This window comes from Pithys albifrons, chromosome 16 (assembly GCF_047495875.1).
Source record: "Pithys albifrons albifrons isolate INPA30051 chromosome 16, PitAlb_v1, whole genome shotgun sequence".
Lineage (NCBI taxonomy): Eukaryota > Metazoa > Chordata > Aves > Passeriformes > Thamnophilidae > Pithys > Pithys albifrons.
The window spans coordinates 16084679-16110553 of NC_092473.1; the positions used below are offsets into that span (position 1 = coordinate 16084679).

Below are 25875 nucleotides of genomic sequence, written 5' to 3' on the forward strand. Positions count from 1 at the left end.
GTGTCCCTGCCCATGGCAGAAGGTTGGACTGGATGAGCTTTAAGTTCCCTTACAACCCAAATCATTCTGGGATTTTATGATTTTATGATTCTGGAAGGAGCAGGGTGACTTGAACCTCACCCCTCTCAGAGCAGAGTGCTCTGTTACCATGACCTGCCCACACTGCCACTTAAATGATCCCCACAGACTCTTCTAAGCATCTTTTGAGCCATGACCTAAGAGGAATTATATGGTCAAGCAGAACTGTCTGAGAGAGCTGAATCCTTCAGAAAACCTTTGCTCCATCTGTGCAGACTTGTGGGACTTACCACTGGTCAATTTGCCACTCCAGGTGTAACTGGCACCAGTGCAGGATCAAAGCTCAGTGGAGCCAGGTCTGGCAGCTCCTGCTCTCTTGGATGCAGCTCATGGAGCCCATTGGCTCCTCAGCCCCATGGAAAGGCAGCAGCCAGGGGGGACCAGCAGAGGAGAAGCACTGCAGGCAGCTCAGCCCCACTACACAAGAAACTGCCAGGCTTGTTTTAGGAATATGAAATGTCCCTTCCCCATTTGGAAACTGGCTGAATCCCAGCAGAGATCTGGTGGGAAGTGCTGAGCGGTCTTTCATAGCCACAAACAGCCTGGACAACTGTTTCTAATCGCACCCAGCAGAAAGTGAGGCATTTGTTCCATATTAACTTCTATTAACTTCTCCATATTAACATCCTGCACCCTTCCAAGCCCTCAGCTTCTTCTCCACGCTCCCTCCTGCAGGTTGCAATCAATCCTGCCATGACCTTGCCTGCCCCAGCGTGTTCCTGGGGTGGTACCATCGCTCTGCAAAGCAGCCTGGGGAGATAACTGGTGTCTCTCCACCCCCAGGCCCACGCCAGATGAAATGATTCATGAGGTCATGCTGAAAAACGATGACAAAAATAACTGTTCTGTGAATCAGTAGTTCTCATTGCAAATAAGATTAAGAAATAAATAAGGGCTGTGTTCTGCTCCCGAACCACTGGCAGGGGATTAGGGAGAGCAGGGTAGGAAACTGCCTGCCTGCTGCCATCAGGAAAACTCAGTGGAGATTTTCCTTTTCTCATTCCAGCTATGAGCTAACTGCAAGTCACCAGTTAAAAAAAAAAGGAAAGAAAAAAGGGAGAAATTAAAAGACAGTCTGCTGGCTGGCTTCCACCCTGCCCCACTGCCGGGTCCGTTCCCTTGCAGGGAGGACCAAGAGGACTCCAAACACCCTTTTTTGAAGCAAGATATGAGCATCCCTCTGCCTGTAAGGAAGGACCAGGCTGCCTTGCTGGGGCAGCAAGAGCAGAACAAGCCTGGGGGGGCTTGGAATGGGAGAGGGACTCCCTGTGCTACTCAGAGGGGAAAGTGGGGTCCCCTGGAAGGTCCCATCCTCTGCTTCTGGAGGCAGGAAGAGACCAACTCTGCACATGCTGCTCTTGGGGAGGCCACCCCATGTCAGGAGCGAAGGAGAAGCCAGTGGTCCTCACTGCTGCTGCTCTAATGGGAAACAGCTTCTGCTTCTGCCATTTTCCCATCAGAAACTGGAAGCTGCAAATTCCCAAAACCTGCAGCTCGGCTGCTTTGCCTTTTATCACCAGGGAAATTGCATCCTGGAACTGCCTTCTTCATGTTTATCTGCATGGATTAATAAAATAAATACATGGAATAAAAGGGGCTGGGGGGAGAGCCCCATGGGGCAGGAGCTGGGGAACAGCCTGAGCTGCTCTCCGGAGCTCTTGTGGTTTCCGTGAGTCGCAGCCCATCAGCGCCGCACGCAACGCCTGACACGGCAGAGCCCTGAGTGACCAGCTCCTAACCCTGGGAGAGGGACAGCCCCCTCTTCCCCAGAGCAGGGAACACATGTTTGCAATCTCAGGATAAAGCCCCGTGTGAAGGGAACAGGGCACAGAGACAAGTTTGGGAAGAAGGGGCTGTCGGCCCTTGGGCAGGACCGCTCAGAGCCAACGTCACGCGCAGCTGTTCCCGTCCATGTGCTTTCTGGGATGTGTTTATGAAGAGCCCATCTCCCACATCTGCAGCTGGGAGTGCTGACAAGGGCTGTCAGGCCCGGAGAGCTCTCCTGGTTGTCCTCCCTCCCCCCAAAAGGGCTGGCTGGGGAAAGGGCACTCAGAGGGGCGGATTTAATCAAAGGCTGACACTTGCAGTGCTCTCTGTTTATGAAGCCCAGTCCTGAGGTGGAACAGATGCTGCTGGAGCCTGAAACTCGGAAAGGAGTCAATAGGAGAAGAAACAAGAAGGAAAAGGGTCTGGGCTTCAAGCTGCAGCTGTGCCTGAAAGAGTGCAGGATCCTGTCTGGGAGGCAGGACTGCAGCACTGGCCTGGGCTCGGCAACAGCGGCTGCTCAATGCCACAGGGTCAGCGTGGGACAATCCAGCTGCAGTTCTGCTGGTGGAGGGACCTGGTTGCAAGGTCACCCTCACCCTGATGTCCCCCTCTGGACAGGAGCACCCGGCCCTCTCCACTGCCCAACCTGAGCCTGCAGATTTAGCTGCATTCACAGAATCACAAAACAGTTTGGGTTGGGAAGAACCTTACAGACCATCCAATTCCAAATCCCTCCCATGGGCAGGCACAACTTCCACTAGCCCAGGTTGCTCCAAGCCCTGTCCAACCTGGCCTTGGACACTTCCAGGGATGGGGCAGCCACAGCTTCTCTGGGCAACCTGTGTCAGGGCCTGCCCATCCTCACAGGGAAGGATTTCTTCCTAATACCCAATCTAAACCTACACTCTTTCAGTCCAAAGCCACTCCCAGGTGGAAGGTGTGCTCAGTCCAGTCCTGTGTGCTCCTGGCCCTGCCTCTCTGCACCATTCCAGGTGCATCCACAGGCACAAACACAGGGTACAAAATGACCACCAATCCTCAATTTCCAGGTGTGAGTTTCAGCCATTCTGCCCTCATTCCTCTTCCTTCCTTCACGACCTTCAAGGAAAGCAGCCAAGTCCAGCAAGGGCTCAAGCTCTGCTCATTCCTCCTCTGTGTTCAACACTCTCACCTCCACCATCTTCCCATTCTCAGTCTGGACCATGGCAGGCCTTCCCTCCAGACCCCTGTGCAGATGTGACCCCAGGAACACTAAACCTTTCCCTAGGTGATCCTAACCCTTCCCTTCCCCTCCTCACTTACCTGATGACATGAGCCACCAAGAAGCTCTGGATGTCTGGGCTGCTGACAAAAGCCAGGTCTCCGTTGCCGTGCTCCTGGCAGTGCCGCTGGGCCTCCAGCCACTCCTCCTTCTCCACCACCAGCTGGTAGCAGTGGTTATTGCCCGGGAAGACCAAGCCATCAGGGGGGCACATGGGGTGAACTGCTGCAGAAAGAACACAAACATGGTGTCCTTTCTATGGGCTGCACATCCCAAGCCCTTCTGGGAAGAGAGGCCTTGGGAATGTCCTGGCCTTGGAGCCAATAAACCCTGTCCACTCTAAAGTGCAAAGCACTGCCTGGTCAGTCAGGGGAGGAGGAAGCCTCCAAAGGAGTCATCCTCTCCCAGTGCCACCCTCCCCTGCCCACCCCCTGCCAGCCCTGCTCACCCCTGCCCAGCTCTCCAGCCTCGGTGATGCCGTACAGCACCGCCAGCCCGGTGCCGCCTCTGTTGCGGATCCGGATGTCCAGACTCTCATTCGTCTTGACCAGGGAAGGACATTCCAGTTCCAACTGTTGGGGTGAAGCCACCACCTCGATTTCTGCCTGCTCATGTAAGACCTTGTTGCCCACGTGGATGGTGGCAGTGACGTTGTACTGCCCAGGTAAGGCGTACGTGTGCACAGCTGTGTTTGCAGTGGTGTTGAGAACCTCTGTCTGGTCCCCAAATTCCCACAGTAAAGTGCTGACAGCAATGGGAATACTGACGTTGAAGAGCACAGCCTGGTGCAGGCTGTACCTGGGCTGCAGTCCTGTGAAGGACACAGGCAGCTGTGCCTGGAAGGGCGAGGGGACGAGTGATGGGCCACCACAGCCCTGCCCGGGCAAAGGCTCAGTGCAAAATGGCAAACAGCCAGAGGAAGAGTTTGTTTCATGGGCAGTTCCACACAGACACTGCCCCAGGGAGCTGAAAGCTCCATACTCCTGGTCTTCAGCATAACAGAGGGCACTGCAGGTCTCCTGGGTGAGGTTCCCAGGGTGCACAGACGTGAAAAGGATGACAAGCTCAGCCCCTTCCGTGTGGTTGCTTGTCAGACACGTGATGTACTGAGCTCCTGTGGGACAGAACAGAAGATCCTCTTGTAAACTGACACTGTGAAGCCATGGGATGGTGAGACCCTCCAAGAGACACCACCCCACATTCCCGGGAATGGAATTCTCCTGCGCAGCTCCCACTCCAAGCATTTCCTTTTTGAGCCTTGCCTGGGAAGTCTTTAATCCCTCAGCAACAGTTTCCAAACTCTTTATGCTAATTAATGATGACAGAAATAACAAGCCAGTCACACAGATTTATGGAGCAGCAACACTCAGTAAATAATGCAGGGCTTTGGAGAGCTTTGGAGAGCCTGGCAGTCCCACAGGACACGGAGCAGCCACGTCCGATGCTCAGAGGAGCCCACAGGACTTGCCACCAAGTGAGGCCATGACAAGAGGCTGTCCCTTGGTGTTACCCATGTCTGGTGCAGCCTGTTTCACCAAGTGCTGCCTGGGACATCCAGCAACAAGTCCATAATCAAACACCCTCAGGCAGTGGCACATCAGAGACATGGGGCAGACACCAGGGATTCTCCACCAGGCCCACGCTGGAGCTGGGCAGACCCTGCAGCCACCTCCCTCCCTGGGGACAGCCAAGAGCTTCCCACATACCTGCAGGCAAAATGTGGTGCTATAGATGAGGGCAATGCCAAGCACAGCCTGCACCCAGGGGGTGTGGAAGGATAAACACAGGAAGGATGCACAGAAACAACTCGTGCCTGGTTGCAGGAGCACAAACCCCCACGTGCATGGACACACAGGCACATGGAGCAATGGCAGCCACGACAGCCCCAGTCCCAGAGCAACAGCCCATTCCCTTGAGTTTAATTCCCCCTCACTGGCTTGCACAGGGTGGGACATTTCCCTGCCACAAACACCCAGGCAGGGCCCCTCCTCAGCCCCTGCCCACGCAGCCCAGCCACGTTGGCTCTGCTGTTCCAGCTGGTTGCTACAACATCTTCCCCAAACATCTCAACAGCTCTGTGTGATCTTTCCAGATCCAACTGTCCAGCTTTCTCCAAGGCCTTCCTGCAAACACTGAGACACTTCTCCTAAGAGCAATCCCATGAGGAGGAGCACGGCATGGGAACCACTCTGTTTTTTACCACCAGCCTGGTCATTCTTCACTCCCTGCCGGTCAGTAACAACTGTCAGTAGCTGGCAGGCTGTCCCAGCCTACTCCCATTACACTGAATTACCCAGAAGACAGACTCACATTATTGTTTCCACCCTGGCTCAAAGTAGTTCAAGAGGGAACAACTAATTATCAAGGGGGGTAACAGTGCCAGTGTTTTTCCCTTTGATAATTCCTGCAAGATGCTGCAAGCTGGAGTGGCTTTGCTGGGCAAAGAAGAGCAACCACAACCCAGATTTTGTTCCTGGGGAGGCCTGTGCTTCACCAGGCAGCTCAACTGGCTCCCACCAGCTCTGGATCCCTCAGCCTCATCCCTGCATCCTCCTATCACGCAGCTCTGGGTCCCTCAGCCTCATCCCTGCATCCTCCTGTCACACAGCTCTGGGTCCCTCATCCCTGCATCCTCCTGTCACACAGCTCCAGGTCCCTCATCCCTGCATCCTCCTGTCACACAGCTCTGGGTCCCTCAGCCTCATCCCTGCATCCTCCTGTCACACAGCTCCAAGTCCCTCAGCCTCATCCCTGCATCCTCCTGTCACACAGCTCCAAGTCCCTCAGCCTCATCCCTGCATCCTCCTGTCACACAGCTCTGGGTCCCTCAGCCTCATCCCTGCATCCTCCTGTCACACAGCTCTGGGTCCCTCAGCCTCATCCCTGTATCCTCCTGTCACACAGCTCTGGGTCCCTCAGGCTCATCCCTGCATCCTCCTGTCACAAATTAAAGGAGATGTCTGACCCCTGCTGTGGGGAGCCCTCACTCTCCCTCCTCTCTCACTCAGGGATAGCTGAGCACCCAGGCAGGATTAGTTTTCTTAGGGCTCCCTCTTCCCACCTCCAATTAATCACTGCCAGATGTTTCTGCTGGCCAAGCAGTCAGAGAAATGCAGCTGGAGCAGGTGATGGGACTGGGACAGTGTTCATTCAACACTCCTGAGGTGGAGCCCTGTCACCTGCAAAGTCTCAGCTCAGCATATGCTCAGGTCCCATCACCTCCCATGAGATTCCACTGCTTGAACTCAGACTGTTCCAACCCTGAGAGACCGAAAGCCTGAGGCTGGAGGTCACTGTGCCAGTGTCCTGTGGTGGCTGCCTGATCTGTAATCAGGGTTAATCTCAGCCCTGATGGGACTGACTGGATCTCTGATCCATCAGGGTACAGCCTATGCGGCCAATCTGCCTAATTAGATCAGAACTGGTGACTCGAGGTCTAAAGAGGCTGCTGTGATCCCAGCTGCCTCAGGGCCCACCATTCCCACTGGCTGAATCACCTTCACCCCTCCAGTGCTTCTTACCACAGGTGGCATTGGGGAACGGGACATCGAAGAGGGACAGGTTTGCCACCTCCGGGGGGTGGGCACATCTCGTGTCCAACGCCTCAAGAACTCTCACTTTTCTGTCTTCCACCCAACGGGGCAACCAGGACAGTTTGCAGTCACAAACAAATGGATTCCAACTTAAGTTTCTGTCAGAGGGAGATCAGAAATAGTTCAGGAATAATGTGACATGTGCTAAGTGTTAATTACAGCAGCGTGCCGAGCCCTCCCTGTTCCCATCTGTGCCACTCCACCGAAAGGCTTTGGAATAACTGGGAGGAGAGTTAATGAATAGGGAATCAAGCAATAATTAAAGTGATTTTTCTAGAGGCTAGAATTAGGCAAGTACTCCAAGTACTTTTTTAACTCTACAAATAATTGTGGCAATTAGAAGCAAATGACAGACACAATCTTAGATCTGAAATAATCTGCCATCCAACAGCCCCTGGGTGTGAGGGAGCCTCTCCTGCCCTGGGGGACTAGATACAGCTCCATTAAAAAATAGCTGGGAGAATAAAATTGATCTGTCAAAAAAAGAAATGCAAAGTCAATGATAATCTTTCCATGTGGCAGTTTAATGAAAAGATGGAAACTTTAATTGCAGCTAAGCTTGATCCAAATTACAGCCTTTGGCACTCAGCTGGGAGCAGGATGGAGCTGGAAGCTGCGAGTGGAGCTGACGCCAGCAGGGCTGGGCTGAACCCTCACTCTGGGGCTGAAAGCACCACTGTGCCACCAGCCCCACAGGGACAGGCTCCCTGGGACCCAGCCCGGGGCCTCTGTGTCCTTTAGAGACACTTGAGAGCAAAAATGCAGAGCTGAGAATGCCCTTTGTGTCCTGTCCTCAGGAAGAACTTGGGGCTGAGCTTTCCTCTTGCTTGCCAAGAGAGTTTGCACAGGGTTAATCCTTTGGCTTGTTCAGACACAGGACTGCCATTCCTGCTGGGACTTCATGGATCTCTCCTGGAAATGTGTGGCTTCCCCTCACCTCCCTCCACATAACATCAAAGGCTTTAATTACTTCAATTAAAAAACAGAACCTAAAAAACCTGAATCACTTAAGGACATCTTCAAGCATCTTCAAGTGACTGGGACACCTCAGTCAGGACCTACCATGTTGCAGAACCATCAGACTGCCCAGTCCCAAGGTGTGACCACACCAAGAGGACAGCGAGTGTGACCCAGAGCATGGTCAGAGACAAGAACCTCAGCAGAGCTGCTGTGGGAGAGGCAGGGAAGACACAAGACAGTGGCAGAGGCTGGAGGCATCCAGGAGACAGAAGGAAAGTCCAGGAAAAGGTGAGGCTTGAAGGACACCAACAGGATCCAGGAGCAGGACACAGACTGAGGAAGAAACTGGAGACACCCCAAAAGGCAGCACCTTGGTTGGGTACATGCCCAAGATCCCCAACAAGAGATCCCACCCCACCAGGAAGGGAAGGGCTGCCCAAGAAAAAGGTCTAAATAAAAAACCAGGAAACAAAGAGGATGAACTTACATTTCACTTAAATTAAATAAATTATCAAATATTCCATCTTCTAATGTAGAAATCTGGTTGTGGCTTATATCTCTGTAAAAGAGAGAAAAGGAGAAGGAAAGTTCATCACGTTGGTGGCAACTTCCTGGTCACTGCAGCTTTATCATCATTCCCCCCTGGGAGGGTGGGCAGGCCCTGGCACAGGTGCCCAGAGCAGCTGTGGCTGCCCCAGCCCTGGGAGTGTCCCAGGCCAGGCTGGACAGGGCTTGGAGCACCCTGGGCTGGTGGGAGGTGTCCCTGCCCATGGCAGGGGTGGCACTGGATGGGCTTTAAGGTCCTTTCCAACCCAAACCATGCTGAGATTCCATGATTTTTTTATGTACTAACACACATCTTGTGACAACTCTCATTCTCTGGCCTTGATTTCCTCTCCATCCAGGAACACAGAGGAGCAAATCCTGCCCAACCCTGAAGGCCAATGAGCCAATCCCTGGGCTGAGATGCTCAGGGCCTTGGGGAAGGAGCCCATGGACACAACCAGCTCAGCCAGGCAGGAGGGGCTGGAGGATGGGGCCAGGGGGTACTTACAGCTTTGCCAGTGAAGTCAGGCTTCTGAACAGCTGAACATCTAAACCACTGATCTTGTTGTTGGAAAGATCCCTGGGGAAAGAAAACACCATTTTCAGCCTTCATTCAACCTCATTTTGTCACATCTCCATTACTAGACCTTAGAAGGGCCTTTCTCCAAACTCCAGCTGGGCTCCAGACTGGAAGTTTGGTGTGTTGGAGCAGAGCAATTTTCCCAGCCAAGGAAAACACCTTTCCCAGCCATAAAGCATCTGCTCCTCATGCAACGTGTAGATTGAGATGAGGACTCTCATTGTGTGCCCCACACCTGGAGCAATGACAGCCATGACAAGCCTGGCACTAAATGTGATGCAGCCTTTTAAAAGATCCTCGAGTTTAATACATGTTCAAAGAAGTCATTAAGAAATAATTTAGACTGAAGTAGTAATTATCTTCAAGAAAAATTTAAGAGGAACTTCCAAGTGCATTTCCTGTGCCAAAGCCCTAATCAGTAATTACACAATTGATGCGTCAACTCCACACTTTAAACATCTTTTTGTCTCTCTTTGGAAAAGCTTAAAATGGAAGAAGAAGTAACAAAGAATATTTTCCATTTGAAATCAGGGCAGATTGTCCTTCTAAAAGGAACACTGTTTAAAAAAACCCTCCAGTCACTCCCAGTAACAGCAGCTCATCCAAACCAAACTGTCCTGTCCAGCTCAGCTCTCTCCTCACCCCCCTCCTCTTTCCCCATTTTAAATGTCACTCAGAGAAGAAGTGAAAGTTTTGCTGATCAGTCTCCACTTGTTCCCAATAAACTTCACATTTTGGTTTCAGACAAACCTTCTTTAGCCTAAACTTTCCTTTAGCAGCATCAAAACACTTATTCTGAGCCCATGTGATGGTCCTTATCCTTCCTGGATCTCTGGCAGAGCTCCAGGGAGCAGCCAGGGCAGGACACACCTCCTGCATCCTCCCTGCTCACCTCTTGCCCTCCAAGCACCTCTCCTCACTTCCCTTTTACCCCTTAACCAATTAGTCCTTGGTTTGATCTGACATTTGAACTTCATTTATCCAAATGAAAATAATTCTGCCAAATTGGCAGGAAAATTGTGTATGATTCCAGGAAATTTTGGGGATAAGTAATGGGGATGGATGTCTCTTGAAAAGGTTTATTTTCCCGGATTTTGCTGCCTGGGAGTTCTTTGCCAAGCTGAGAATGGATTCAGAAGAGTTCACCAGCAAAACCAATACAGAAGTCCAAGAAATGTGCAAAATAAAAGCTCAACAAATACACTGGAAAAAGGATGGTAACAAAAGTATCTGGTCGTGGCCATGATCTTTGTGTCGGGGCAGCTGGGACAGCAGAGGAAGAGCAGAGTGACCTGCCTGAAGTGACACTGCCCACCTGGGGGTCACATTCTGCACAGGGGACATCAAAATCACCCCCAAACCCGTTTCCAGGTCCCACTTGGAAGCCAAGCCCCCAGTCCAGCCGGGACTGGAATTGCAGCTGCTGCCAGCCAGGACAGACCCTTCCTTGGAGGGGCTCCGGCTCCACTTCCCAAGCATTTTCTGTACCTTGTACTTTCTGGCCCTGCTCCCTCCTGCAGCACTTGCCCCATTTTGGAAAGGACCAGACCACCAACCAGTGACCTTGCAAGGAGACCAGTGCAAACATTTCTCTGCTCCTTTGAAATACCTGGAAATGGCCCATTTAGTTTTTAGGCAGCACCTCAAGTCCAAGACCAAAGGAAATGATGTTCTAGCTCAGATGCCTTCCTGCTCCTTGCCCAGACAAGCAAAACCTCCAAAACAAACCCTTCAGCTGCTACAAAAACAGGGCTCTGCCATTCCAAGAGCCTCTTCCAAGGTGCTGCTTGGCTGCAGGGAAGGGGCAGTGTGGGGCAGGGGGAAGCTCTCACCCTCATAGATTGCACAACAGGCACCAGACCCTTGGGGCACCCAGCCCCAAGCCCTCCCTGCATCTCTCCCATCCTGCTGCTTCCCAAGTGGGAAGGGAAGGACTCCAGCAGGGCAGACCTGCTCTGCTCCATCCCTCTGCCACGATGCCAGGCAGGGCAGATTGGTCCAGCACCATCCCCAGCCCTTTACAGACATCCTTTGTTGTTATTTTCATTCCATCTCTGAGGAAACTCTTAAACTTCAGATAAGGGAAGGCCAAGACCCAAATCCTCAACTCCCAGGGGTCAATCAGCTTCTCTGAATAATGTTCAAGTTATTTGAAATGCAAGGGCTGTGGAGCTGTGGAAGGGGCTGGAGTAGCAGGAGGAGCTGAGGGAGCTGGGGGGGCTCAGCCTGGAGAAAAGGAGGCTCAGGGGGCACCTTCTGGCTCTGCAATCCCTGCCAGGAGGGGGAGCCAGGACAGGGGGTCGGGCTCTGCTCCAGGGCACAGGGAGGTTTGGGTTGGATACTGGGAAAACTCCTTCATGGAAAGGGCTGTCCAGCCCTGGCACAGCTGCCCAGAGCAGAGGTGAGTCCCCATCCCTGGAGGGATTTAAAAGCCACGTGGATGTGGCACTTGGGGACATGGGTTAGTGGTGGCTTTGGTGGTGCTGGGGGAAGGGTTGGACTCAGTTTTCAGGCTGCTCTGCCCTCCTCAGGGCTGAGCCTGCAGGGGAAGCAGAGCTGCTGTGACAGGACAGCTGGGAGAAGTGAGGAATGGTGATGGATCCAGCCCTGGCACCTCCAGCCACCACTCAGAGAGCTGGGCTCCCACCTGCCTGCCTGCCCTCTGCCACTGCTCCCTCTCCAACTGGTATGGAAAATCCTATCATGCCTTCCTGGCATGGGAAAGGTGGCTGTGGAACAAGCTGGGCTGCAGCAAAAAAAAAAAAAGGAAATACTGAGCAATAAAAACCAAGGCAAAGGCTGTGGGACAGAGCTGAGCCTGGCGGTGCCACGAACTGCCACGACTGTATTTTCCCAGCCCACTGCCAGGCTGGAGGAAATCTGGAGCGGGTTCAAAGCAGAGCTGAAGCCAGCAGCAAACAAGGCTCCCCATTGACATGCTGTGCACACACAGCCTGACACCCTCCCCACGAGGGGAAAGAAAAATGCAGTTTCCTGTGTCTTGGGGGATTTGGAGAACAGACTGTGCTGCCTGGAAAAGGGCAGCTAAAAGGGGCAACTTCTCAGTCCTGCCTCAGTTTCCACACCCCTAAAATGGAGCTGTGCAATGCCAGAGGAGGCTGGGAGGGTTCTCATGTTCTGTGGGATATGGGGCACCAAAACCCACCACCAACCACGGTCCAGGACAAGAACTGCCCTGCAGAGCTCCCCTTGCAGCTCCCAAACGCCCCAGCAAACACAGCCACGTTTCACTGACCAGCCAAGCAAAGGGAGGGTTTAAAATCCTGCTGGAAAATGAGTTGGTTGTGTGAGGAAGGTGAAACTTTGGATATGGGAACATGTAATAATAAGGACATCAACCTGAGCCTTGGGAACCTTCAGCTCCATCCCAGCCCTGCTGCCAAGTCCCTGTGTGATGCTGGGTGCATCCCTGAACCTCTCCACAGCCCACCTTCCCAAGAGGGAGAGGATGGATCCATCCCAGACACCACCAGTCCGACCTCCTGCTGACAGGCTTGGGGACCTCCTGGGGGTACAAAGCACCAAGCTCAGCTCCTCACACAGCTCCTGCCCTCCAGCTCCAGGATGGAAGTGAGCAGGAGGCTCCGTGCCCTGCTCTGTCCCTCTGGGATGCTCCAACAGGCCCTGCAGAGCCCAGCCCAGGGGTTATTTCTGCAGCACTGGGATGGACAGGCTTTTTTTGTGCACTGCTCTTTGCTCCTTAATTCCACCCAACATATAATGTTCAGCAGAGTATGGCCAGCCCTGCTGCCAAGCCTGATGTCATGCTCTCATTATGTCATTTGTGGGCCTGCTCTGCCCCCATCCCACCAAAAGGGAGGGAAGGGGAGGGGGCAGTGCTGGCCTGTGCCTTCCCGGCCCTTTTGGCACAGCCAGAACAGTAATGGGAAAAGCATCCAGAGGTGGAGAGAAGGGAGTGCAGAGGAGCCTCTACACAGGCTGGGGCAGGAGAGAGAAGCTCCAGGTCTGTGAGCCACGATCAAAGCTGAGGGTTTTGTGGGGCAGTGAAGCTCCAGAGGAACCAGGCAAAGACAGCTCCCAGTAACAGCCAGCAAAGCCCAGAGTGCTGCCACCAATGCTCCCATTCCTCACCCCACCATTCAGGCAGTGGCTGTCCCATCCCTGGAAGTGCCCAAGGCCAGGCTGGACAGGGCTTGGAGCAACCTGGGCTGGTGAAGGTGTCCCTGCTTAAGGCAGGGGGTGGTGCTGGATGGGCTTTAAGGTCCCTTCCAACTCAATCCATTGCAGGAGTCTATGCAAAGCCAGGCTGCACCATCCCACACCCAACACCCAGTGAGGACACGGAACAGGGACATAAGAGGTGGCTGGTGAGACACAAGGAAGCCCCACTGCTTCCAGAGCCTTCCATCCACTCACAGAGCCACCAACTGCCCAAGAGATCCCCTGCACAGCCCAAGAGCTGCCTCCCATGTTGCCATGGCAAACACTTCCCTGTCTCCAGGAACAAAAGGCAGCACAGTGCTGATCCTGCCTGATATACAGAACAGACTTTCCAGAAAAGAGAAGGAAAAACTCCATGTGCTTTTGCATGCTGGAGCCAGGAAAAATTAGGGGGGGTTGCTGATCTGATTCCTTTTTCCTTTGTCTTTTGGCTTGCACCTCTCCCAGGAAGCTCAGCAGAAGTCACAGTGCTTGTGTGCAGAGGTGGGGATGGAGATTTTCATATTTCCATAGGGAAATGTGAAAAACCATGGATTTTCCTGAGTGCTGGGCATGGGAAGCAATGCTGTGGTCTGGCAGTGGGTGCAGGGGCACCCTGGCTGGCAGGAACAGTCTCACAGCTCTCTGCCTTTCAGCAGGGACAGGAGGGCAATGGCACACAAAGACCTTCACCACCAGCTCCTGGTTTCAGTAGTGCCAGAGCAGGGATTTTCCAGTGCCAGAGGAGTCCTGGCCCACCACACATCACCCCCAAGAGCTGCAGCCCAGCCCAGGAGGAGCCTTTTGCTGGTGGCAGGCGGCTGGGAGCACTCTCATCTCCCTGAGGCTGTCACAGTATGATGACAATTTATTAGCTCATTTTGAATTTATGAGTTTCAAGTGCTGGCCCAAGTCTTGGCTATCTCTGAGGAATTCGCCCCAAAAGACTTTTTCACAAATACTGATCTACAGCTGAAATGTTTTTCTTCCCACAGCAAAATCCTAATTGTTGATAGGAAAATGCAAGGCACGGATAGGAGCATCTTTGCAACATTCTGTACCCTCTGTGCCCTCCTGAAGAACTACAAAGCTCTCTCAATGTGCCCTTGCAGGGCAGCTGTGCCAGGGGCTGGTGGGGCTTGGTGCAAAGCAGACCCAGATGTTTCTCCCAGCTGTTGTGGGACCACGAGCAGGTCACTCCATCCCTGTGGGCTCCCTGAGCAGTGGGATGAAGCAACACTCCTCCCTCACCTCACTGCCTTGCCTTGTCCTGCTCAAGCCTCTCCCCGAGCACCAGAACAACATAAACCCCTGGATTTTTAGGGTTAAATCCTGCTGGTCTTGCTGAGTTGGGGCTACAGGCCCTTCCCAGCTCAGGAAATGGGGAAAGACTGAGCCCTGCAGGAGTCTGAGCTGAGTGCTTGGGGCACCCCAGGTGACACAAAAGTCCCTCCAGGTGCTGCTGGCCCACACTCCCTCTGCCCCTGTGCCTGATTCCTGCAGCAAACAGAGGAGGTGAGGCTGCTGGCACCTACAGGATGCACAGCCCTGGCATTCCTGCCACAGCCGGGGCACCCCATCCTGGTCAGAGAACCCCAGCCATGGCCAGGGCATCCCAAGCACAGCCCTGGCATCCCTGCTACAGCCAGGGCACCCCCACCATGGCAACATGGCCAGGGCATTCCAAGCACATCCCTGGCATCCCTGCCACAGCCAGAGCACCCCCACCATGGCAACATGGCCAGGGCATCCCAAGCACAGCCCTGGCATCCCTGCCACAGCCAGAGCACCCCCACCATGGCAACATGGCCAGGGCACCCCTTCCATGGCAGGGCACTCCTGCCACAGCCAGAGCACCCTCAGCACGGCCAGGGTGCCCCAGGCATGGCCACACCCCCAGCAGGGCCAGGACAAGCCCTCCCTCCAGGTGGGAGCTGTCTGCAGTGCAGCTCTGGCTCCAGGAGCCCCCTCGGATCCCATAGCCAGCACTTCCCACAGACTTTCCCAAATATGGTTACAGAGCCAGACAGGGGTGAAGCCACTCGAACAGAGGGGACGTGTTACCTCCTGGAGCGACGTCACGTTCGGGCAGGGCCACCCTGGGCGATGGCACCACGAGCCCATCACTCTGCCCCTGGCCAGGGGGGCTCCGGGGGCAACCGGGACCCCCAGCACGGCTCATTCCTACACTGAACTGACCTCATCTCCTCACTCCCAACACCCAACTAGTGCAGCCAAAGGCAAGGGGGGCACTGGGGTGGCACTGGGAGCCAAAGGCAAGGGGGGCACTGGGGTGGCACTGGGAGCCAAAGGCAAGGGGGGCACTGGGGTGGCATTGGGAGCCAAAGGCAAGAGGGGCACTGGGGGGGCACTGGGAGCCTCCTGTGCTCGTGGAGGTCAGGAAGGTGCTCCAGGGGATGAGGAGCTGGACACAGCCATGGCCACTGCTACAGGAGAGGCTTCTCACACCAGGGTCCACCTTCTGAGCCACCAGCCCCGGGCCCTCCCTCACTGCCAGGAGGTGACTTCATGTGTCACCAAACATGGATGAGACAGGCATCACCTCGCCCTGTGGCATCGAGCTACAAGATGGGCACAGGGAAAACCCTCAGCCTGGGAAAGCAGCAACCCAAATGGCCATAATTAATGCTGCATATAAACGAGCTGCCTGCAGCTCCAGCCAGGGAAATGTCAGCCCTGCAAACACACATTTGTTTCATGGAAAGTCAGCAAAGAAACCAAAGATGTGATGAGTCCAAGTATCTTCCCATCACACGTGGCAGGGCTCAAGCAGACTGTGCTGGGTGCCTGCAGCCCAAATCCAACCACTTTCCAAGCAGGTCCCCACTCCTTCCCCCCAAACCTCACCTGTCCTGTGGCCCTGGATGCCAACACACAGCTCCTCCAGTGCCCAGCTCTGGCCTAATGAAAACCCAGCACGTTTCCAAGTCAGCATGTTGGGAACCTGGGAATATTTGATTTTACCATAAACAGCAAGCCCTCTGGAAGCTGTAATTTAGGGATTACACAGCTGAGCCACTTAGTGCCTAGTCTTCCTTATAGAAGTGAAGAGTTTTCCATAAATGTTTAGGTGCTGCTGATACTAATTCACCAGCAGGACAGGGCATGGAGCAGATAATCTTGGAATCCTCTTTTTTTATTGCTCAATTTGTATCTATTTCAGTGTGAGGCCTTTCCTTGGACAGCTGCCCTCCAGGGATGTTTCGTCTCTGTGAGAAATAAATTTTGTCCCAGCATCACAAATCCTGCAATGCACAACAAGCAGGAGCCCCAGACAAGGCTCACAGGATGCAGGAGCTCAGGATGCTGCTGGACCACAGCACTGACATGTCACTGACATGGGAGCTGGACCAAGGCACAGAGAGAACTCCAGAAAGGCTTCTCCAAAGCACGTGTCAAATGTTGCAAACACTGATAAAAGGATGAAAAAATATTTACATGGTCTGTTCCTTGGAAACCCTCTGGGGTATTTGTGGTTTGCATCCCAAAAGGAACAGGGGAACAACTTGGGCATCATCAATACAGCACAAGAACCAGGGACTGCCTGATCCTCCAAAATACCCTGAGGAGAACTGTGAAAATCTTACTGCCACTCCAGAGCTGAACTCAGAGCACAAGACAGATGAGAGAGAGTGAGATTGATAAGGCAGCATCAGACAAAATGTGATTTCTTCAAACAGTCAAGAAATAATTCTCATTTCTCACACTGGGAGAACAGTCTGTTTGTTGTCAGGCTCCACATGGCACCAGCACAACAAATGGAAAACAAAGCCAGGAGGCAACAAAACATGTCCCTTTGGGACTCACAGCACCCTGGAAAGGTTTGGGTGGGAAGGGGCATTAAAGGCCACCCAGCTGCACCCCCTGCCATGGGCAGGGACACCTCCCACCAGCCCAGGCTGCTCCAAGCCCTGTCCAGCCTGAGTTCACAAAGGACTGAGGATTTAGGAGTAACCAACAACCAGCCAAAGCCACCTCTCATGGCAGGCAAGGCAGACACACAGAGGGCACTCAGCACCCAACCCAGGGTGAGAACACACAGGGAACTCTCATGATATACTCTGGTGCCAGTATTTAATTCCTTGAATATATGTTGTGCTGACTTCTTAATTCCAATTCCTGACAACTACAGGTAACGTTGAGTCAAATCCAAAAATGTGACTCAGAATTCAAATTCTGCCCTCTTCCCAAAGTCAGATGTGCATTAAATCAACGTCAGCATCTTCATCTCCTCCATCTGCAAACTTACTTAAAAGGCAGAGGTTCATAAGATCTATTTTCCATAAGGGAATTTTCCATGTTGACTGCCACTAATTACACCATCCCCTTTAATTTTTAGCTAATGCCATGCTATGCAATGTATTGTTTCTCCCTGGGACAGAAAACCAGGACACTCAGATAATTAACATTTGTACCATCCCATTTACCTTCTGTGAGCACTGGCACCATGCCCATTTTGATCCAGTCCTTGGGAATCTCCCTAATGCCCCCAAATCCATTGAAAGTGCACATTAACAGCCCAGAGGGCTCTTCAGCCAGATCTTTTTAGAATTCTTGGATACAAAATCTCTGAACTTGCTGGTTTAAGAAGTTCTAACATTAATAGCAGCTGTTTAACATCCTCCTCAGTTACTGCTGGAGTGGAAAGTGTTTCATCATCCTCATATGATACAAATACATCATCTGGCTTCTCTCCAAACAGAAAACAGAAATATTTACTGAGAACTCCTGTCTTTTCTATATATTCATTGATAATTTCACCATGTCCATCTATTAACAGACCAGTATCATCTGATTCTATTCCCAATACTTGAAAAACTCTTTGCTCTTCTCAGCCTTGCTGGCCACTGACTTTTCCTTGGATTCTTTTGCTTATCAGTGTTTGAGGGCTTGAGCTCAGCCCACACTCATCACCACCACCATTTCCCTTTCCCAGCACTCTATCTCATATATTTATTTTCCATAACTGCCTCCGTTTTTTCTCCAGGTTCCCACAACACTAAAGACAGAGTTTCAAGCATCCACAGCTGCTCTGGGCACCCTGTGCCAGGGCCTCATCACTCTCACAGGGAAGAATTTTTCCCCAATATCCCATCTAACCCTGCCCTCTGGCAGTGGGAAGCCATTCCCCTTGTTCTGTCATTCCAGGCCCTTCAAAGTGCCCCTCCAGCTTTCCCTGTGTCCATGACAGACAGCACCTTTAAGGGGTCCTCTTTAGGGACCTGGTGCCTCTATGGCCTTTGTTATCCCACTGCTTGCAGTAAAGATGATAAGAGAAAATTAGAGAAGTAAAAAAATTAGTGATTTCCTGGATCCTCCTGAAAAACAGGACCGGCCCCATCAGATATCCCTCAGGAACAGTTACAGCCTTAATTTGAAGCTGTTCCATAAAAAGCAACTTTCAGTGTTCTCTGCTCTTCATACAAACTATTTATTGTGCAATTACATCCTATCTTTCCATTTTCTCTAATTCTGGCACATCTACAGCAGCTGCTTTGCCCTTGACATGCACAACCCCTGGATACCTGCAGGATGTTAATCATAGAATCCCAAATCCAGAATGGTTTGGGTTGGAAGGACCTTAAAGCCCATCCAGTGCCACCCCCTCCCATGGGCAGGGACACCTCCCACCAGCCCAGGTTGCTCCAAGCACTGTCTTTGGGCACTTCCTGCAGCCCAGCCCAGCCCTGTGTCCTGCAGCCCAGCCCTGTGTCCTGCAGCCCAGCCCTGTGTCCCTGCAGCCCAGCCCTGTGTCCCTGCAGCCCAGCCCTGTGTCCTGCAGCCCCAGCCCTGTGTCCTGCAGCCCAGCCCTCCCTGCAGCCCAGCCCTGTGTCCTGCAGCCCAGCCCTGTGTCCTGCAGCCCAGCCCTGTGTCCTGCAGCCCAGCCCTGTGTCCCTGCAGCCCAGCCCTGTGTCCCTGCAGCCCAGCCCTCCCTGCAGCCCCAGCCCTGTGTCCCTGCAGCCCAGCCCTGTGTCCCTGCAGCCCAGCCCTGTGTCCTGCAGCCCAGCCCTGTGTCCTGCAGCCCCAGCCCTGTGTCCCTGCAGCCCAGCCCTGTGTCCCTGCAGCCCCAGCCCTGTGTCCCTGCAGCCCAGCCCTGTGTCCTGCAGCCCAGCCCTGTGTCCTGCAGCCCAGCCCTGTGTCCTGCAGCCCAGCCCTGTGTCCTGCAGCCCAGCCCTGTGTCCTGCAGCCCCAGCCCTGTGTCCTGCAGCCCCAGCCCTGTGTCCTGCAGCCCAGCCCTGTGTCCTGCAGCCCAGCCCAACACCCGCCGCAGCTCCAGCACACTCCGGGTTTTACATCACCGGGGCTGGGAGCGCCATGCCCGGCTCGGGTACAGCTCCACGGGGCTCTGTGTGTGTGTGTTTGGGATTTTGTGAATAGGGCTGCTCAGCACGTTGAGTCCTCCCCGTGGGGATGATGTGTTAGCGCGGATTGGCTCGCCGGTCCCCGAAGGAAACATCTGCACATTCCAGACACATTTGGTAACAGGAGTGAAACCCATCCTTGAAGTGAAATTTTACAGCCTCCACAGCGCAAAATAACGATTGCTGGCAAGGGCCAGTGGAAAAGTAATGTTTAAAATATTATTGCAGGGAAGCGGCTGCCAGAGCCCCGAATGAATCACCGGAGCGTGTCTCTGGAGCGAGCGCCGCGTTATGTAACGCCCGGCCAGCTCCGCCCGGAGCGGCTCCTCCGGCCCCAGCCCGGTGCCCACTGCCAGCCCTCTGCCAGGACAGCCCACCGACCCACCACGGCGTGGGCACTGACTGCCCCTCCTGTGGGGCCCCTTTCATAGAATCATAGAATCAGTTGGGTTGGAAGAGATCTCAAAGATCATCAAGTCCAACCCTTAATCCAACCCCACTTTGATTGCCAGATCATGGCACTCAGTGCCACGTCCAGTCTCAACTTGAAAACCTCCAGAGTTGGAGAATCCACCCCCTCCCTGGGCAGCCCACTCCATGCCTGGCCACTCTCTCTGGAAAGAATTTCTTCCTGATATCCAACCTAAACCTTCCCTGGCAGAGCTTAAGCCCCTGCCCTCTTGTCCTACTGTTGGTTGCCTGAGAGAAGAGACCAATCCCCACCTGGGTACAACCTCCTTTCAGGTAACTGTAGAGAGTGATAAGGTCTCCCTTGAGCCTCCTCTTCTCCACGCTAAACAACCCCAGGTCCCTCAGCCTTTCCTCACAGGACTCGTGCTCAAGACGTTCCAGACAGGCCTGGGGTCCTGCGTTACTTCCAGGTGTCCAATTTTCTCCTGTATTCAAGATAATCCCAGGAGAGACAAGGACAAGGGGTGTTTCTCCATCACCTCTGAAAAGCAGTGACTGTCACAGTGCTCTGCAGCAGAAGCAGCTGGAGGGAGCCTTGACTGCTTTCCACCACAGTCTGCAGAGGAGGGAAGCTGCAGGTCTGCTGGTTAAACTGGTTTGCTGGTGGGGACTGGTCTTCAGCCCACCTGGTCTGCTCAGCACAGCCACGGGGCAGGTGACAGAACAGGGACATCATCCTCCCCCTCGGACAGTGATCACTGACTGCAGGATCCAAACATTACAAAAATGCAACTGATGTTCAAAAAACCCAAAAAAAGCCTCTAAAGGAAAGCAGGAGCACAAACAGCAGTGGATGCAAACACAGCTACGGGGAAGGAGGAAACAAAACAGGAAACAAAACACTCGGCAGCCTCCGCCAGCAGCAGGAAGAGAAGGAGTGACATGAGTACAGAAGGGAAACCAGTGCTGTGGAACCAGGGAAAAGCCTGCAGGCCCTTGGGAAGGGATGTTCTCCCAGCAGAAACAAGGGCTAAGCTCTGCTGTCCATCAGGCTGAAGAGACCATGAACATAGCAAGAAACTTCACTGGTGAGGGCATCTCCACCTCTGCTCACCCACAGCTGTGTTGGGGGATCCAGCCCTTCCAGGGGAGGAGGACTCAGCCCAGCCTGTGCCAAATTTCTGTGTCTCCCCTCAGGTACATGGGGGAGCAGAGGTGCTCTGGTGGCAGGTAGGCTGGAGTCCTGGGTGGTCTCTGTGCAGAGGTTCCCTCTGAAGCCTGAGATAACAGTATTTCCACAATTGCCTGGGAAAAAAGGCTTCCAAGTCACTGTTGTAAACATCTCTCTAGCACAAATGATCTGTAATTCAAAGTCTGGTCCACGAATCCCTACTGGAACAGAAACACTCAAGGAACTCATTAAATAGCAGCTCTGGTTGAGGTTCTGTGCCATAAATCAGAGGCAAAACCCAGAGCCAGGTTGCTCTGCAGTGGGACAGATGGAGCAAAGGGAATGGTCTGCAAGAGGCCAAAGATGGGCCCTCCCCAATCCCCCTGTCCTGGTGCTGGTACTTGTAGGAGCTTCCCTGGATTTTTCAATGTAGTTGTTTGGGTTGGAGGGCTGTGCTCTCAATCATTTTGGACTATGTTCACTATAGAACCTTAAACATCTTCCTTCTGAAAACAAAAACCAATTAGAACCCAATATAGACCTGCTGGTTCCCGTACAAAAGGCATTTGCATGTTTCTGGCATTAATAATGTGTGTGGTTGGGCTGCTTCCTTTTAGCATTAGAAAGTCTTCTGTGATGCAGTCAGAATATTTCTGCTAAAAAAAAATACTGATGTTCAGAGGCCCCAGAGTAGGTACAAAGGGAAATGAGCAGCTTGTTCAGGCCCCAAGTGCAGCCCCAGAGCTGCCCCTCCAGAAGGTCTTGGGAACAGGGTGGGGAAACTGGAGCTCATTTGTTCCCTGCACAAGGTCAGAGAATCCTGCAATGGCCTGGGTTGGGAATGACCTTAAAGATCATCTTGTTCCACCACCCTGCCATGGGCAAGGACACCTCCCACCAGCCCAGGGTGCTCCAAGCCCTGTCCAATGTGGCCTTGGACACTTTCAGGACTGGAGCAGCCACAGCTTCTCTGGGCACCTGTGCCAGGGCCTGCCCACCCTCACAGTTCCTTTCCAATATCCAATCTCACAGTTCCTTTCCAATATCCAATCTAACATGACTCTTCGGAGTTCTCGCAAGTCAGATCATGTGCAGGTGATGTTCATTTCTGGTTCTTTCTGGACCACTGTCCACAGTATCCTGTCAGTGTCCCCCTGCAGACCCACCCAGACCAACAGACACACCCAGGGACCCACCCACTCGCTCCCACATGTACATTAAGAGATGCCCAACAGCCCCTCAACATTCCAAGTGTTCGGGTGGCACAGGTGGCACCTCAGCAGTGACACAGCTGGGACAACCCGAGCCTGACATCGCAGAAAGGAAGGGTCTGGATCTCATGGGTTAAACAGGACTTGCACATCTCATTCTCTTACCCATTCCTTTGAAAATTTAAACTCCAGATAGGAGAGAGCCAAAACTTTTACATGATCTGCCTGAGACAAACGATTGTCCACACTTCTGCCAAGTATCAGGGGCTGATAAATCCACTGTGTAACATGTCTGGAGGTATGGGGTGGAGACCAAAGGACAGATCCCTGGAAAGAGCTCTGGAAGAAAGCTTCAGTCGAGCCACTGGCTTATCCTGAAAGATACAGCTGACCCCGAGATAACCTGCTTTCCACTGCTCCCCTCAGCTCAACTCTCCCCCTGGACATGGACTGACCTCCACCAGTCCAGAGCAACAAAAAGAATTCACCTCTGACCTCTGGTCCAGTCAGACCCTTCTGGGCTTGTCTCTGCTGGCTGTAAAAGAGCTTCTGTGCTGCTTCCCTGCAGCCCACATGACCCTCAGCAACTGCAGAACTTCCAGCCCCCTGCTCCTCATGCTTCAGGCTGAGGGGACAAGAGGGGGCTGTGGAAAAAGCCACCACTGGCTGAGATTACAGGTGTGTGATTCTCAGGGACAATTTCCCTGCTTCCCTGGCTCTGAGCCTGCACAGCCTGGGGCCAGGCATCACCCCTGTCCTGGCACATGCTATCCACACATGTGTGTAAGCCACACGTGTCTCAGGGCAAGGACACCTTATCTCCAGAGCATCTGTTTCAACTCAGCCTGGGGCAAAAGAGGAGGAAATCACAGGAGCAATTCCATAGCCTGCAGGAACAAGGCCTGGAGATCCCAGCCTGCTTCCCAGTGGAACCACAGCGGGCACAGGGCTGGTGTGACAGGCTGGCAGTGCCCACAGCCCTCTCCTCCCAAGGAGCTGCCTCCTCCTGCAGACTCCTTCCTCTGATCAACTTTGGAAAAGGGATGTCTGTCCCTCAAATTAAACACATAACAGAGGCACAGTTGGAGTGCCCAAGGCCAGGTTGGATGAGGCTTGGAACAACCTGGTCTAGTGGAAGGTGTCCCTGACTATGTCAGGGGAGTTGGAATGAGATGGTCTCTGAGGTATCCTCCATTCCAAATCATTCCAGGATCCTTTGATTTTTTTGTGAGGAATCAGAGAAAGGGTAACTGCATTCACTTCAGACTACAGGTCACGTCAGGGATCTGTTAAAGGGAGGATCACTGTGGTGTCTGTTCCCTTCTCCCACAGGATCAGTGACTGTAATCCTTTCTTTAAAACATAATTCCGTGGAATAAACTGTCCAGGGGAAAAAAAAAGCAGGTCTTGCAACTCTGCTAATCTTCCTAATGATTTAATACCTGCAAATACTCCTGGGAGGTATTTCTTTCCCAATCCCATTAAATGCTGCTGTATGAAACATCTCACCACACTTCAGCATCCTACTGTGGATTTTGTTTTTAAACAAAGCCAATTTCTCTGGAGACCAAGGAGGGGTTTCTGATCCTACAGCCCCACCAATTCTAAAAGATCTTCTAAAGGCCTGCCTGGGGGATTCCAATAAGTCCTGGCCCAGATCCTCCAAATAGTAGCAAAGCTAAACAGGGTATGGCTGTTTTTGTAGAGGTCTCTCCCTGCCAGCACAAATACACAGCCTGGACCATTCAACCTTTTACAGCAGCAAAGTCACGGACAGTTGATGATTCACAATCAGCATTTTTCCTCCTACTACAGCCACTCTTTTTCTTTAATTATTCCATCTTTCTGGCAAGCAGACCTTCCCTGTAGTTTTTCTGATGCTTTTTCCCCCTGATTTCTTAATCCCATTGACCAGCACAGGGCACATCCCAGAGTCCCCAGTCTGACTTCTCCATCTGCCCACAACGTGCCATCAATGGTGAGACATCCCAGGCTGAGGTTCAGCCAGCCAGGGTTGGTCATTCCACTGTGGGCAGGACCAAAACAAGGCCTCTGAAACACTCTGTGCCCCCCAAGACCTCAGACAGGCTGAGGTGGTTTCAGGGTCATGTTTGAGCTGGGTCTGTGCCCCAGGATGACCCTCACCAAAGTCAGCCTATACAATGTACTTTTATTTTTTTCTTTCCATATTCTCCCTACCCAACTGGGACCAACACTGGTGCTCATTCTTCCTCTCAGAAATCTTTTCTTGACTACTCAACCTAAATTCTCCTCACTTTTCCCTCTTCCCAAAGTTCCCAAGCACAGGCCCTGTGATGATTCACCTGAACTCCAGGTATTTACTGCCAAGTGTAACACCCAAAGGCATCACAGTGAAGCACACAGCAAAAAACTACAAATGACCCATCAGGGCAGAAGTTCCCAGAGCAGCCAGACATCTTAAAAGAGAGAAAGTCACCCCCTTACAGCTCACAGATTTTTTCCTACAGTAAACAGACAAATGCTGTTGCTGCTGTTCCACTTTATGTTGAATAAAACACACCCAAAGCTGAGCCCCCTCCCTGGCACAGGGGACTCAGACACTGACAGTGCTCAGAGGAGGCTCTGGGGAGGCTGAGGCTCCACTTCAGGTTCGGGCAACCGCCTTGGACTATGTTTAGTAATTAAATACAAAATTACTCTTGCCTATTCTTCATAAACAGAACATAAAAACCCACAGGGTGATTGTGTCAGAGGGTGTTAGTGGTACATACAAACCACCAGTAAAGCTGCTTTGTTTGAAAGGGAAAGAAGAGCAAGAAAACACCAAGCCCAGGCCAAGACAAATAAAATGGTACAGACAGAATGCCCCAACAAGCCAGGGCATGCAGTGAGCTCTGTGCCCTGCCAGCACCATCCCCAGCCTCTGCTCCGAGCTCCACAGGGACTGGAAGGCTCCCAAGAGCAGGTTTGGCACAGCAGGACACGTCAGTGCCGTCTGAGCCCTCCTCAGGCTCCACACAGACACTCTGGAAGGTCTCAGTAAACATCCTTGGTAAACTTTGGACACCACAGCAACGTCAAGAAGTATGACACCCATAAATCAGCCCTTCCATCAGCCCTGCTGGCAGGAGGAGCATCTGCCCGAGGCCCCTCGAGCCCCAGACGGCACCATCGCTCCTCAGGATTTACGGCAGACACCGAGTTAAGCTGCAACTTTGGCCTTCTGTAAAATCACCTTCTTGCCAAGGCTAAAAATTGCTCCATGCTGTAATCACAAACTGAGGCAGAAGAGCGAAATAATAAATTTCATTCCCATCTAATAACAAGTTAGGTTTCCATAGCATCCTCTTCCTCTCAGATCCAAAAGGACATTGCTGGCCTGGCTGCAGCAGCTCCTGCACAGGGATTATGTAATTCACCACAGCCACTGCTCCTCAGGGGATCATCCAGCACTACAGCAGAGTTTGGGATGGAAAGAAGGATCACCAGTGCACTAGGAAAGGGATGCCCAGAGCCTCCATCATGCTGCTGATGTGAGGATGACTCTGATCCACGGTCTGCTCTCTGCACACCTGGCAGGGGAGAGTTGCTGATTACTGTTCATAAGATTAAACCCAGAGCTCTCTGGGACAATGACAAATCATGGAATCACAGAATCAATAAGGTTGGAAAAGACCTCCAAGACCACCAAGTCCATCCTGTGCCTGATGCCCACCTTGTCACCCAGCCCAGAGCACTGAGTGCCACATC

The 25875-nt window shown here is 52.8% G+C and overlaps 1 protein-coding gene across 2 annotated transcripts in view; it reads right to left on the reverse strand.

The window, feature by feature from the left end:
• Nucleotides 1-25875, reverse strand: part of PKD1 (polycystin 1, transient receptor potential channel interacting) — an 85706-nt gene that overhangs the window by 42101 nt on the left and 17730 nt on the right. For both annotated transcript variants that reach the window (XM_071571593.1, XM_071571592.1), the window contains exons 2-6: nucleotides 8714-8785; nucleotides 8147-8218; nucleotides 6628-6797; nucleotides 3555-4220; nucleotides 3148-3331 (exon numbers count right to left, since the gene is read on the reverse strand). In XM_071571593.1, coding sequence (XP_071427694.1) covers nucleotides 3148-3331; nucleotides 3555-4220; nucleotides 6628-6797; nucleotides 8147-8218; nucleotides 8714-8785 — 1164 coding nt within the window. The remainder of the gene's footprint in view (nucleotides 1-3147; nucleotides 3332-3554; nucleotides 4221-6627; nucleotides 6798-8146; nucleotides 8219-8713; nucleotides 8786-25875) is intronic.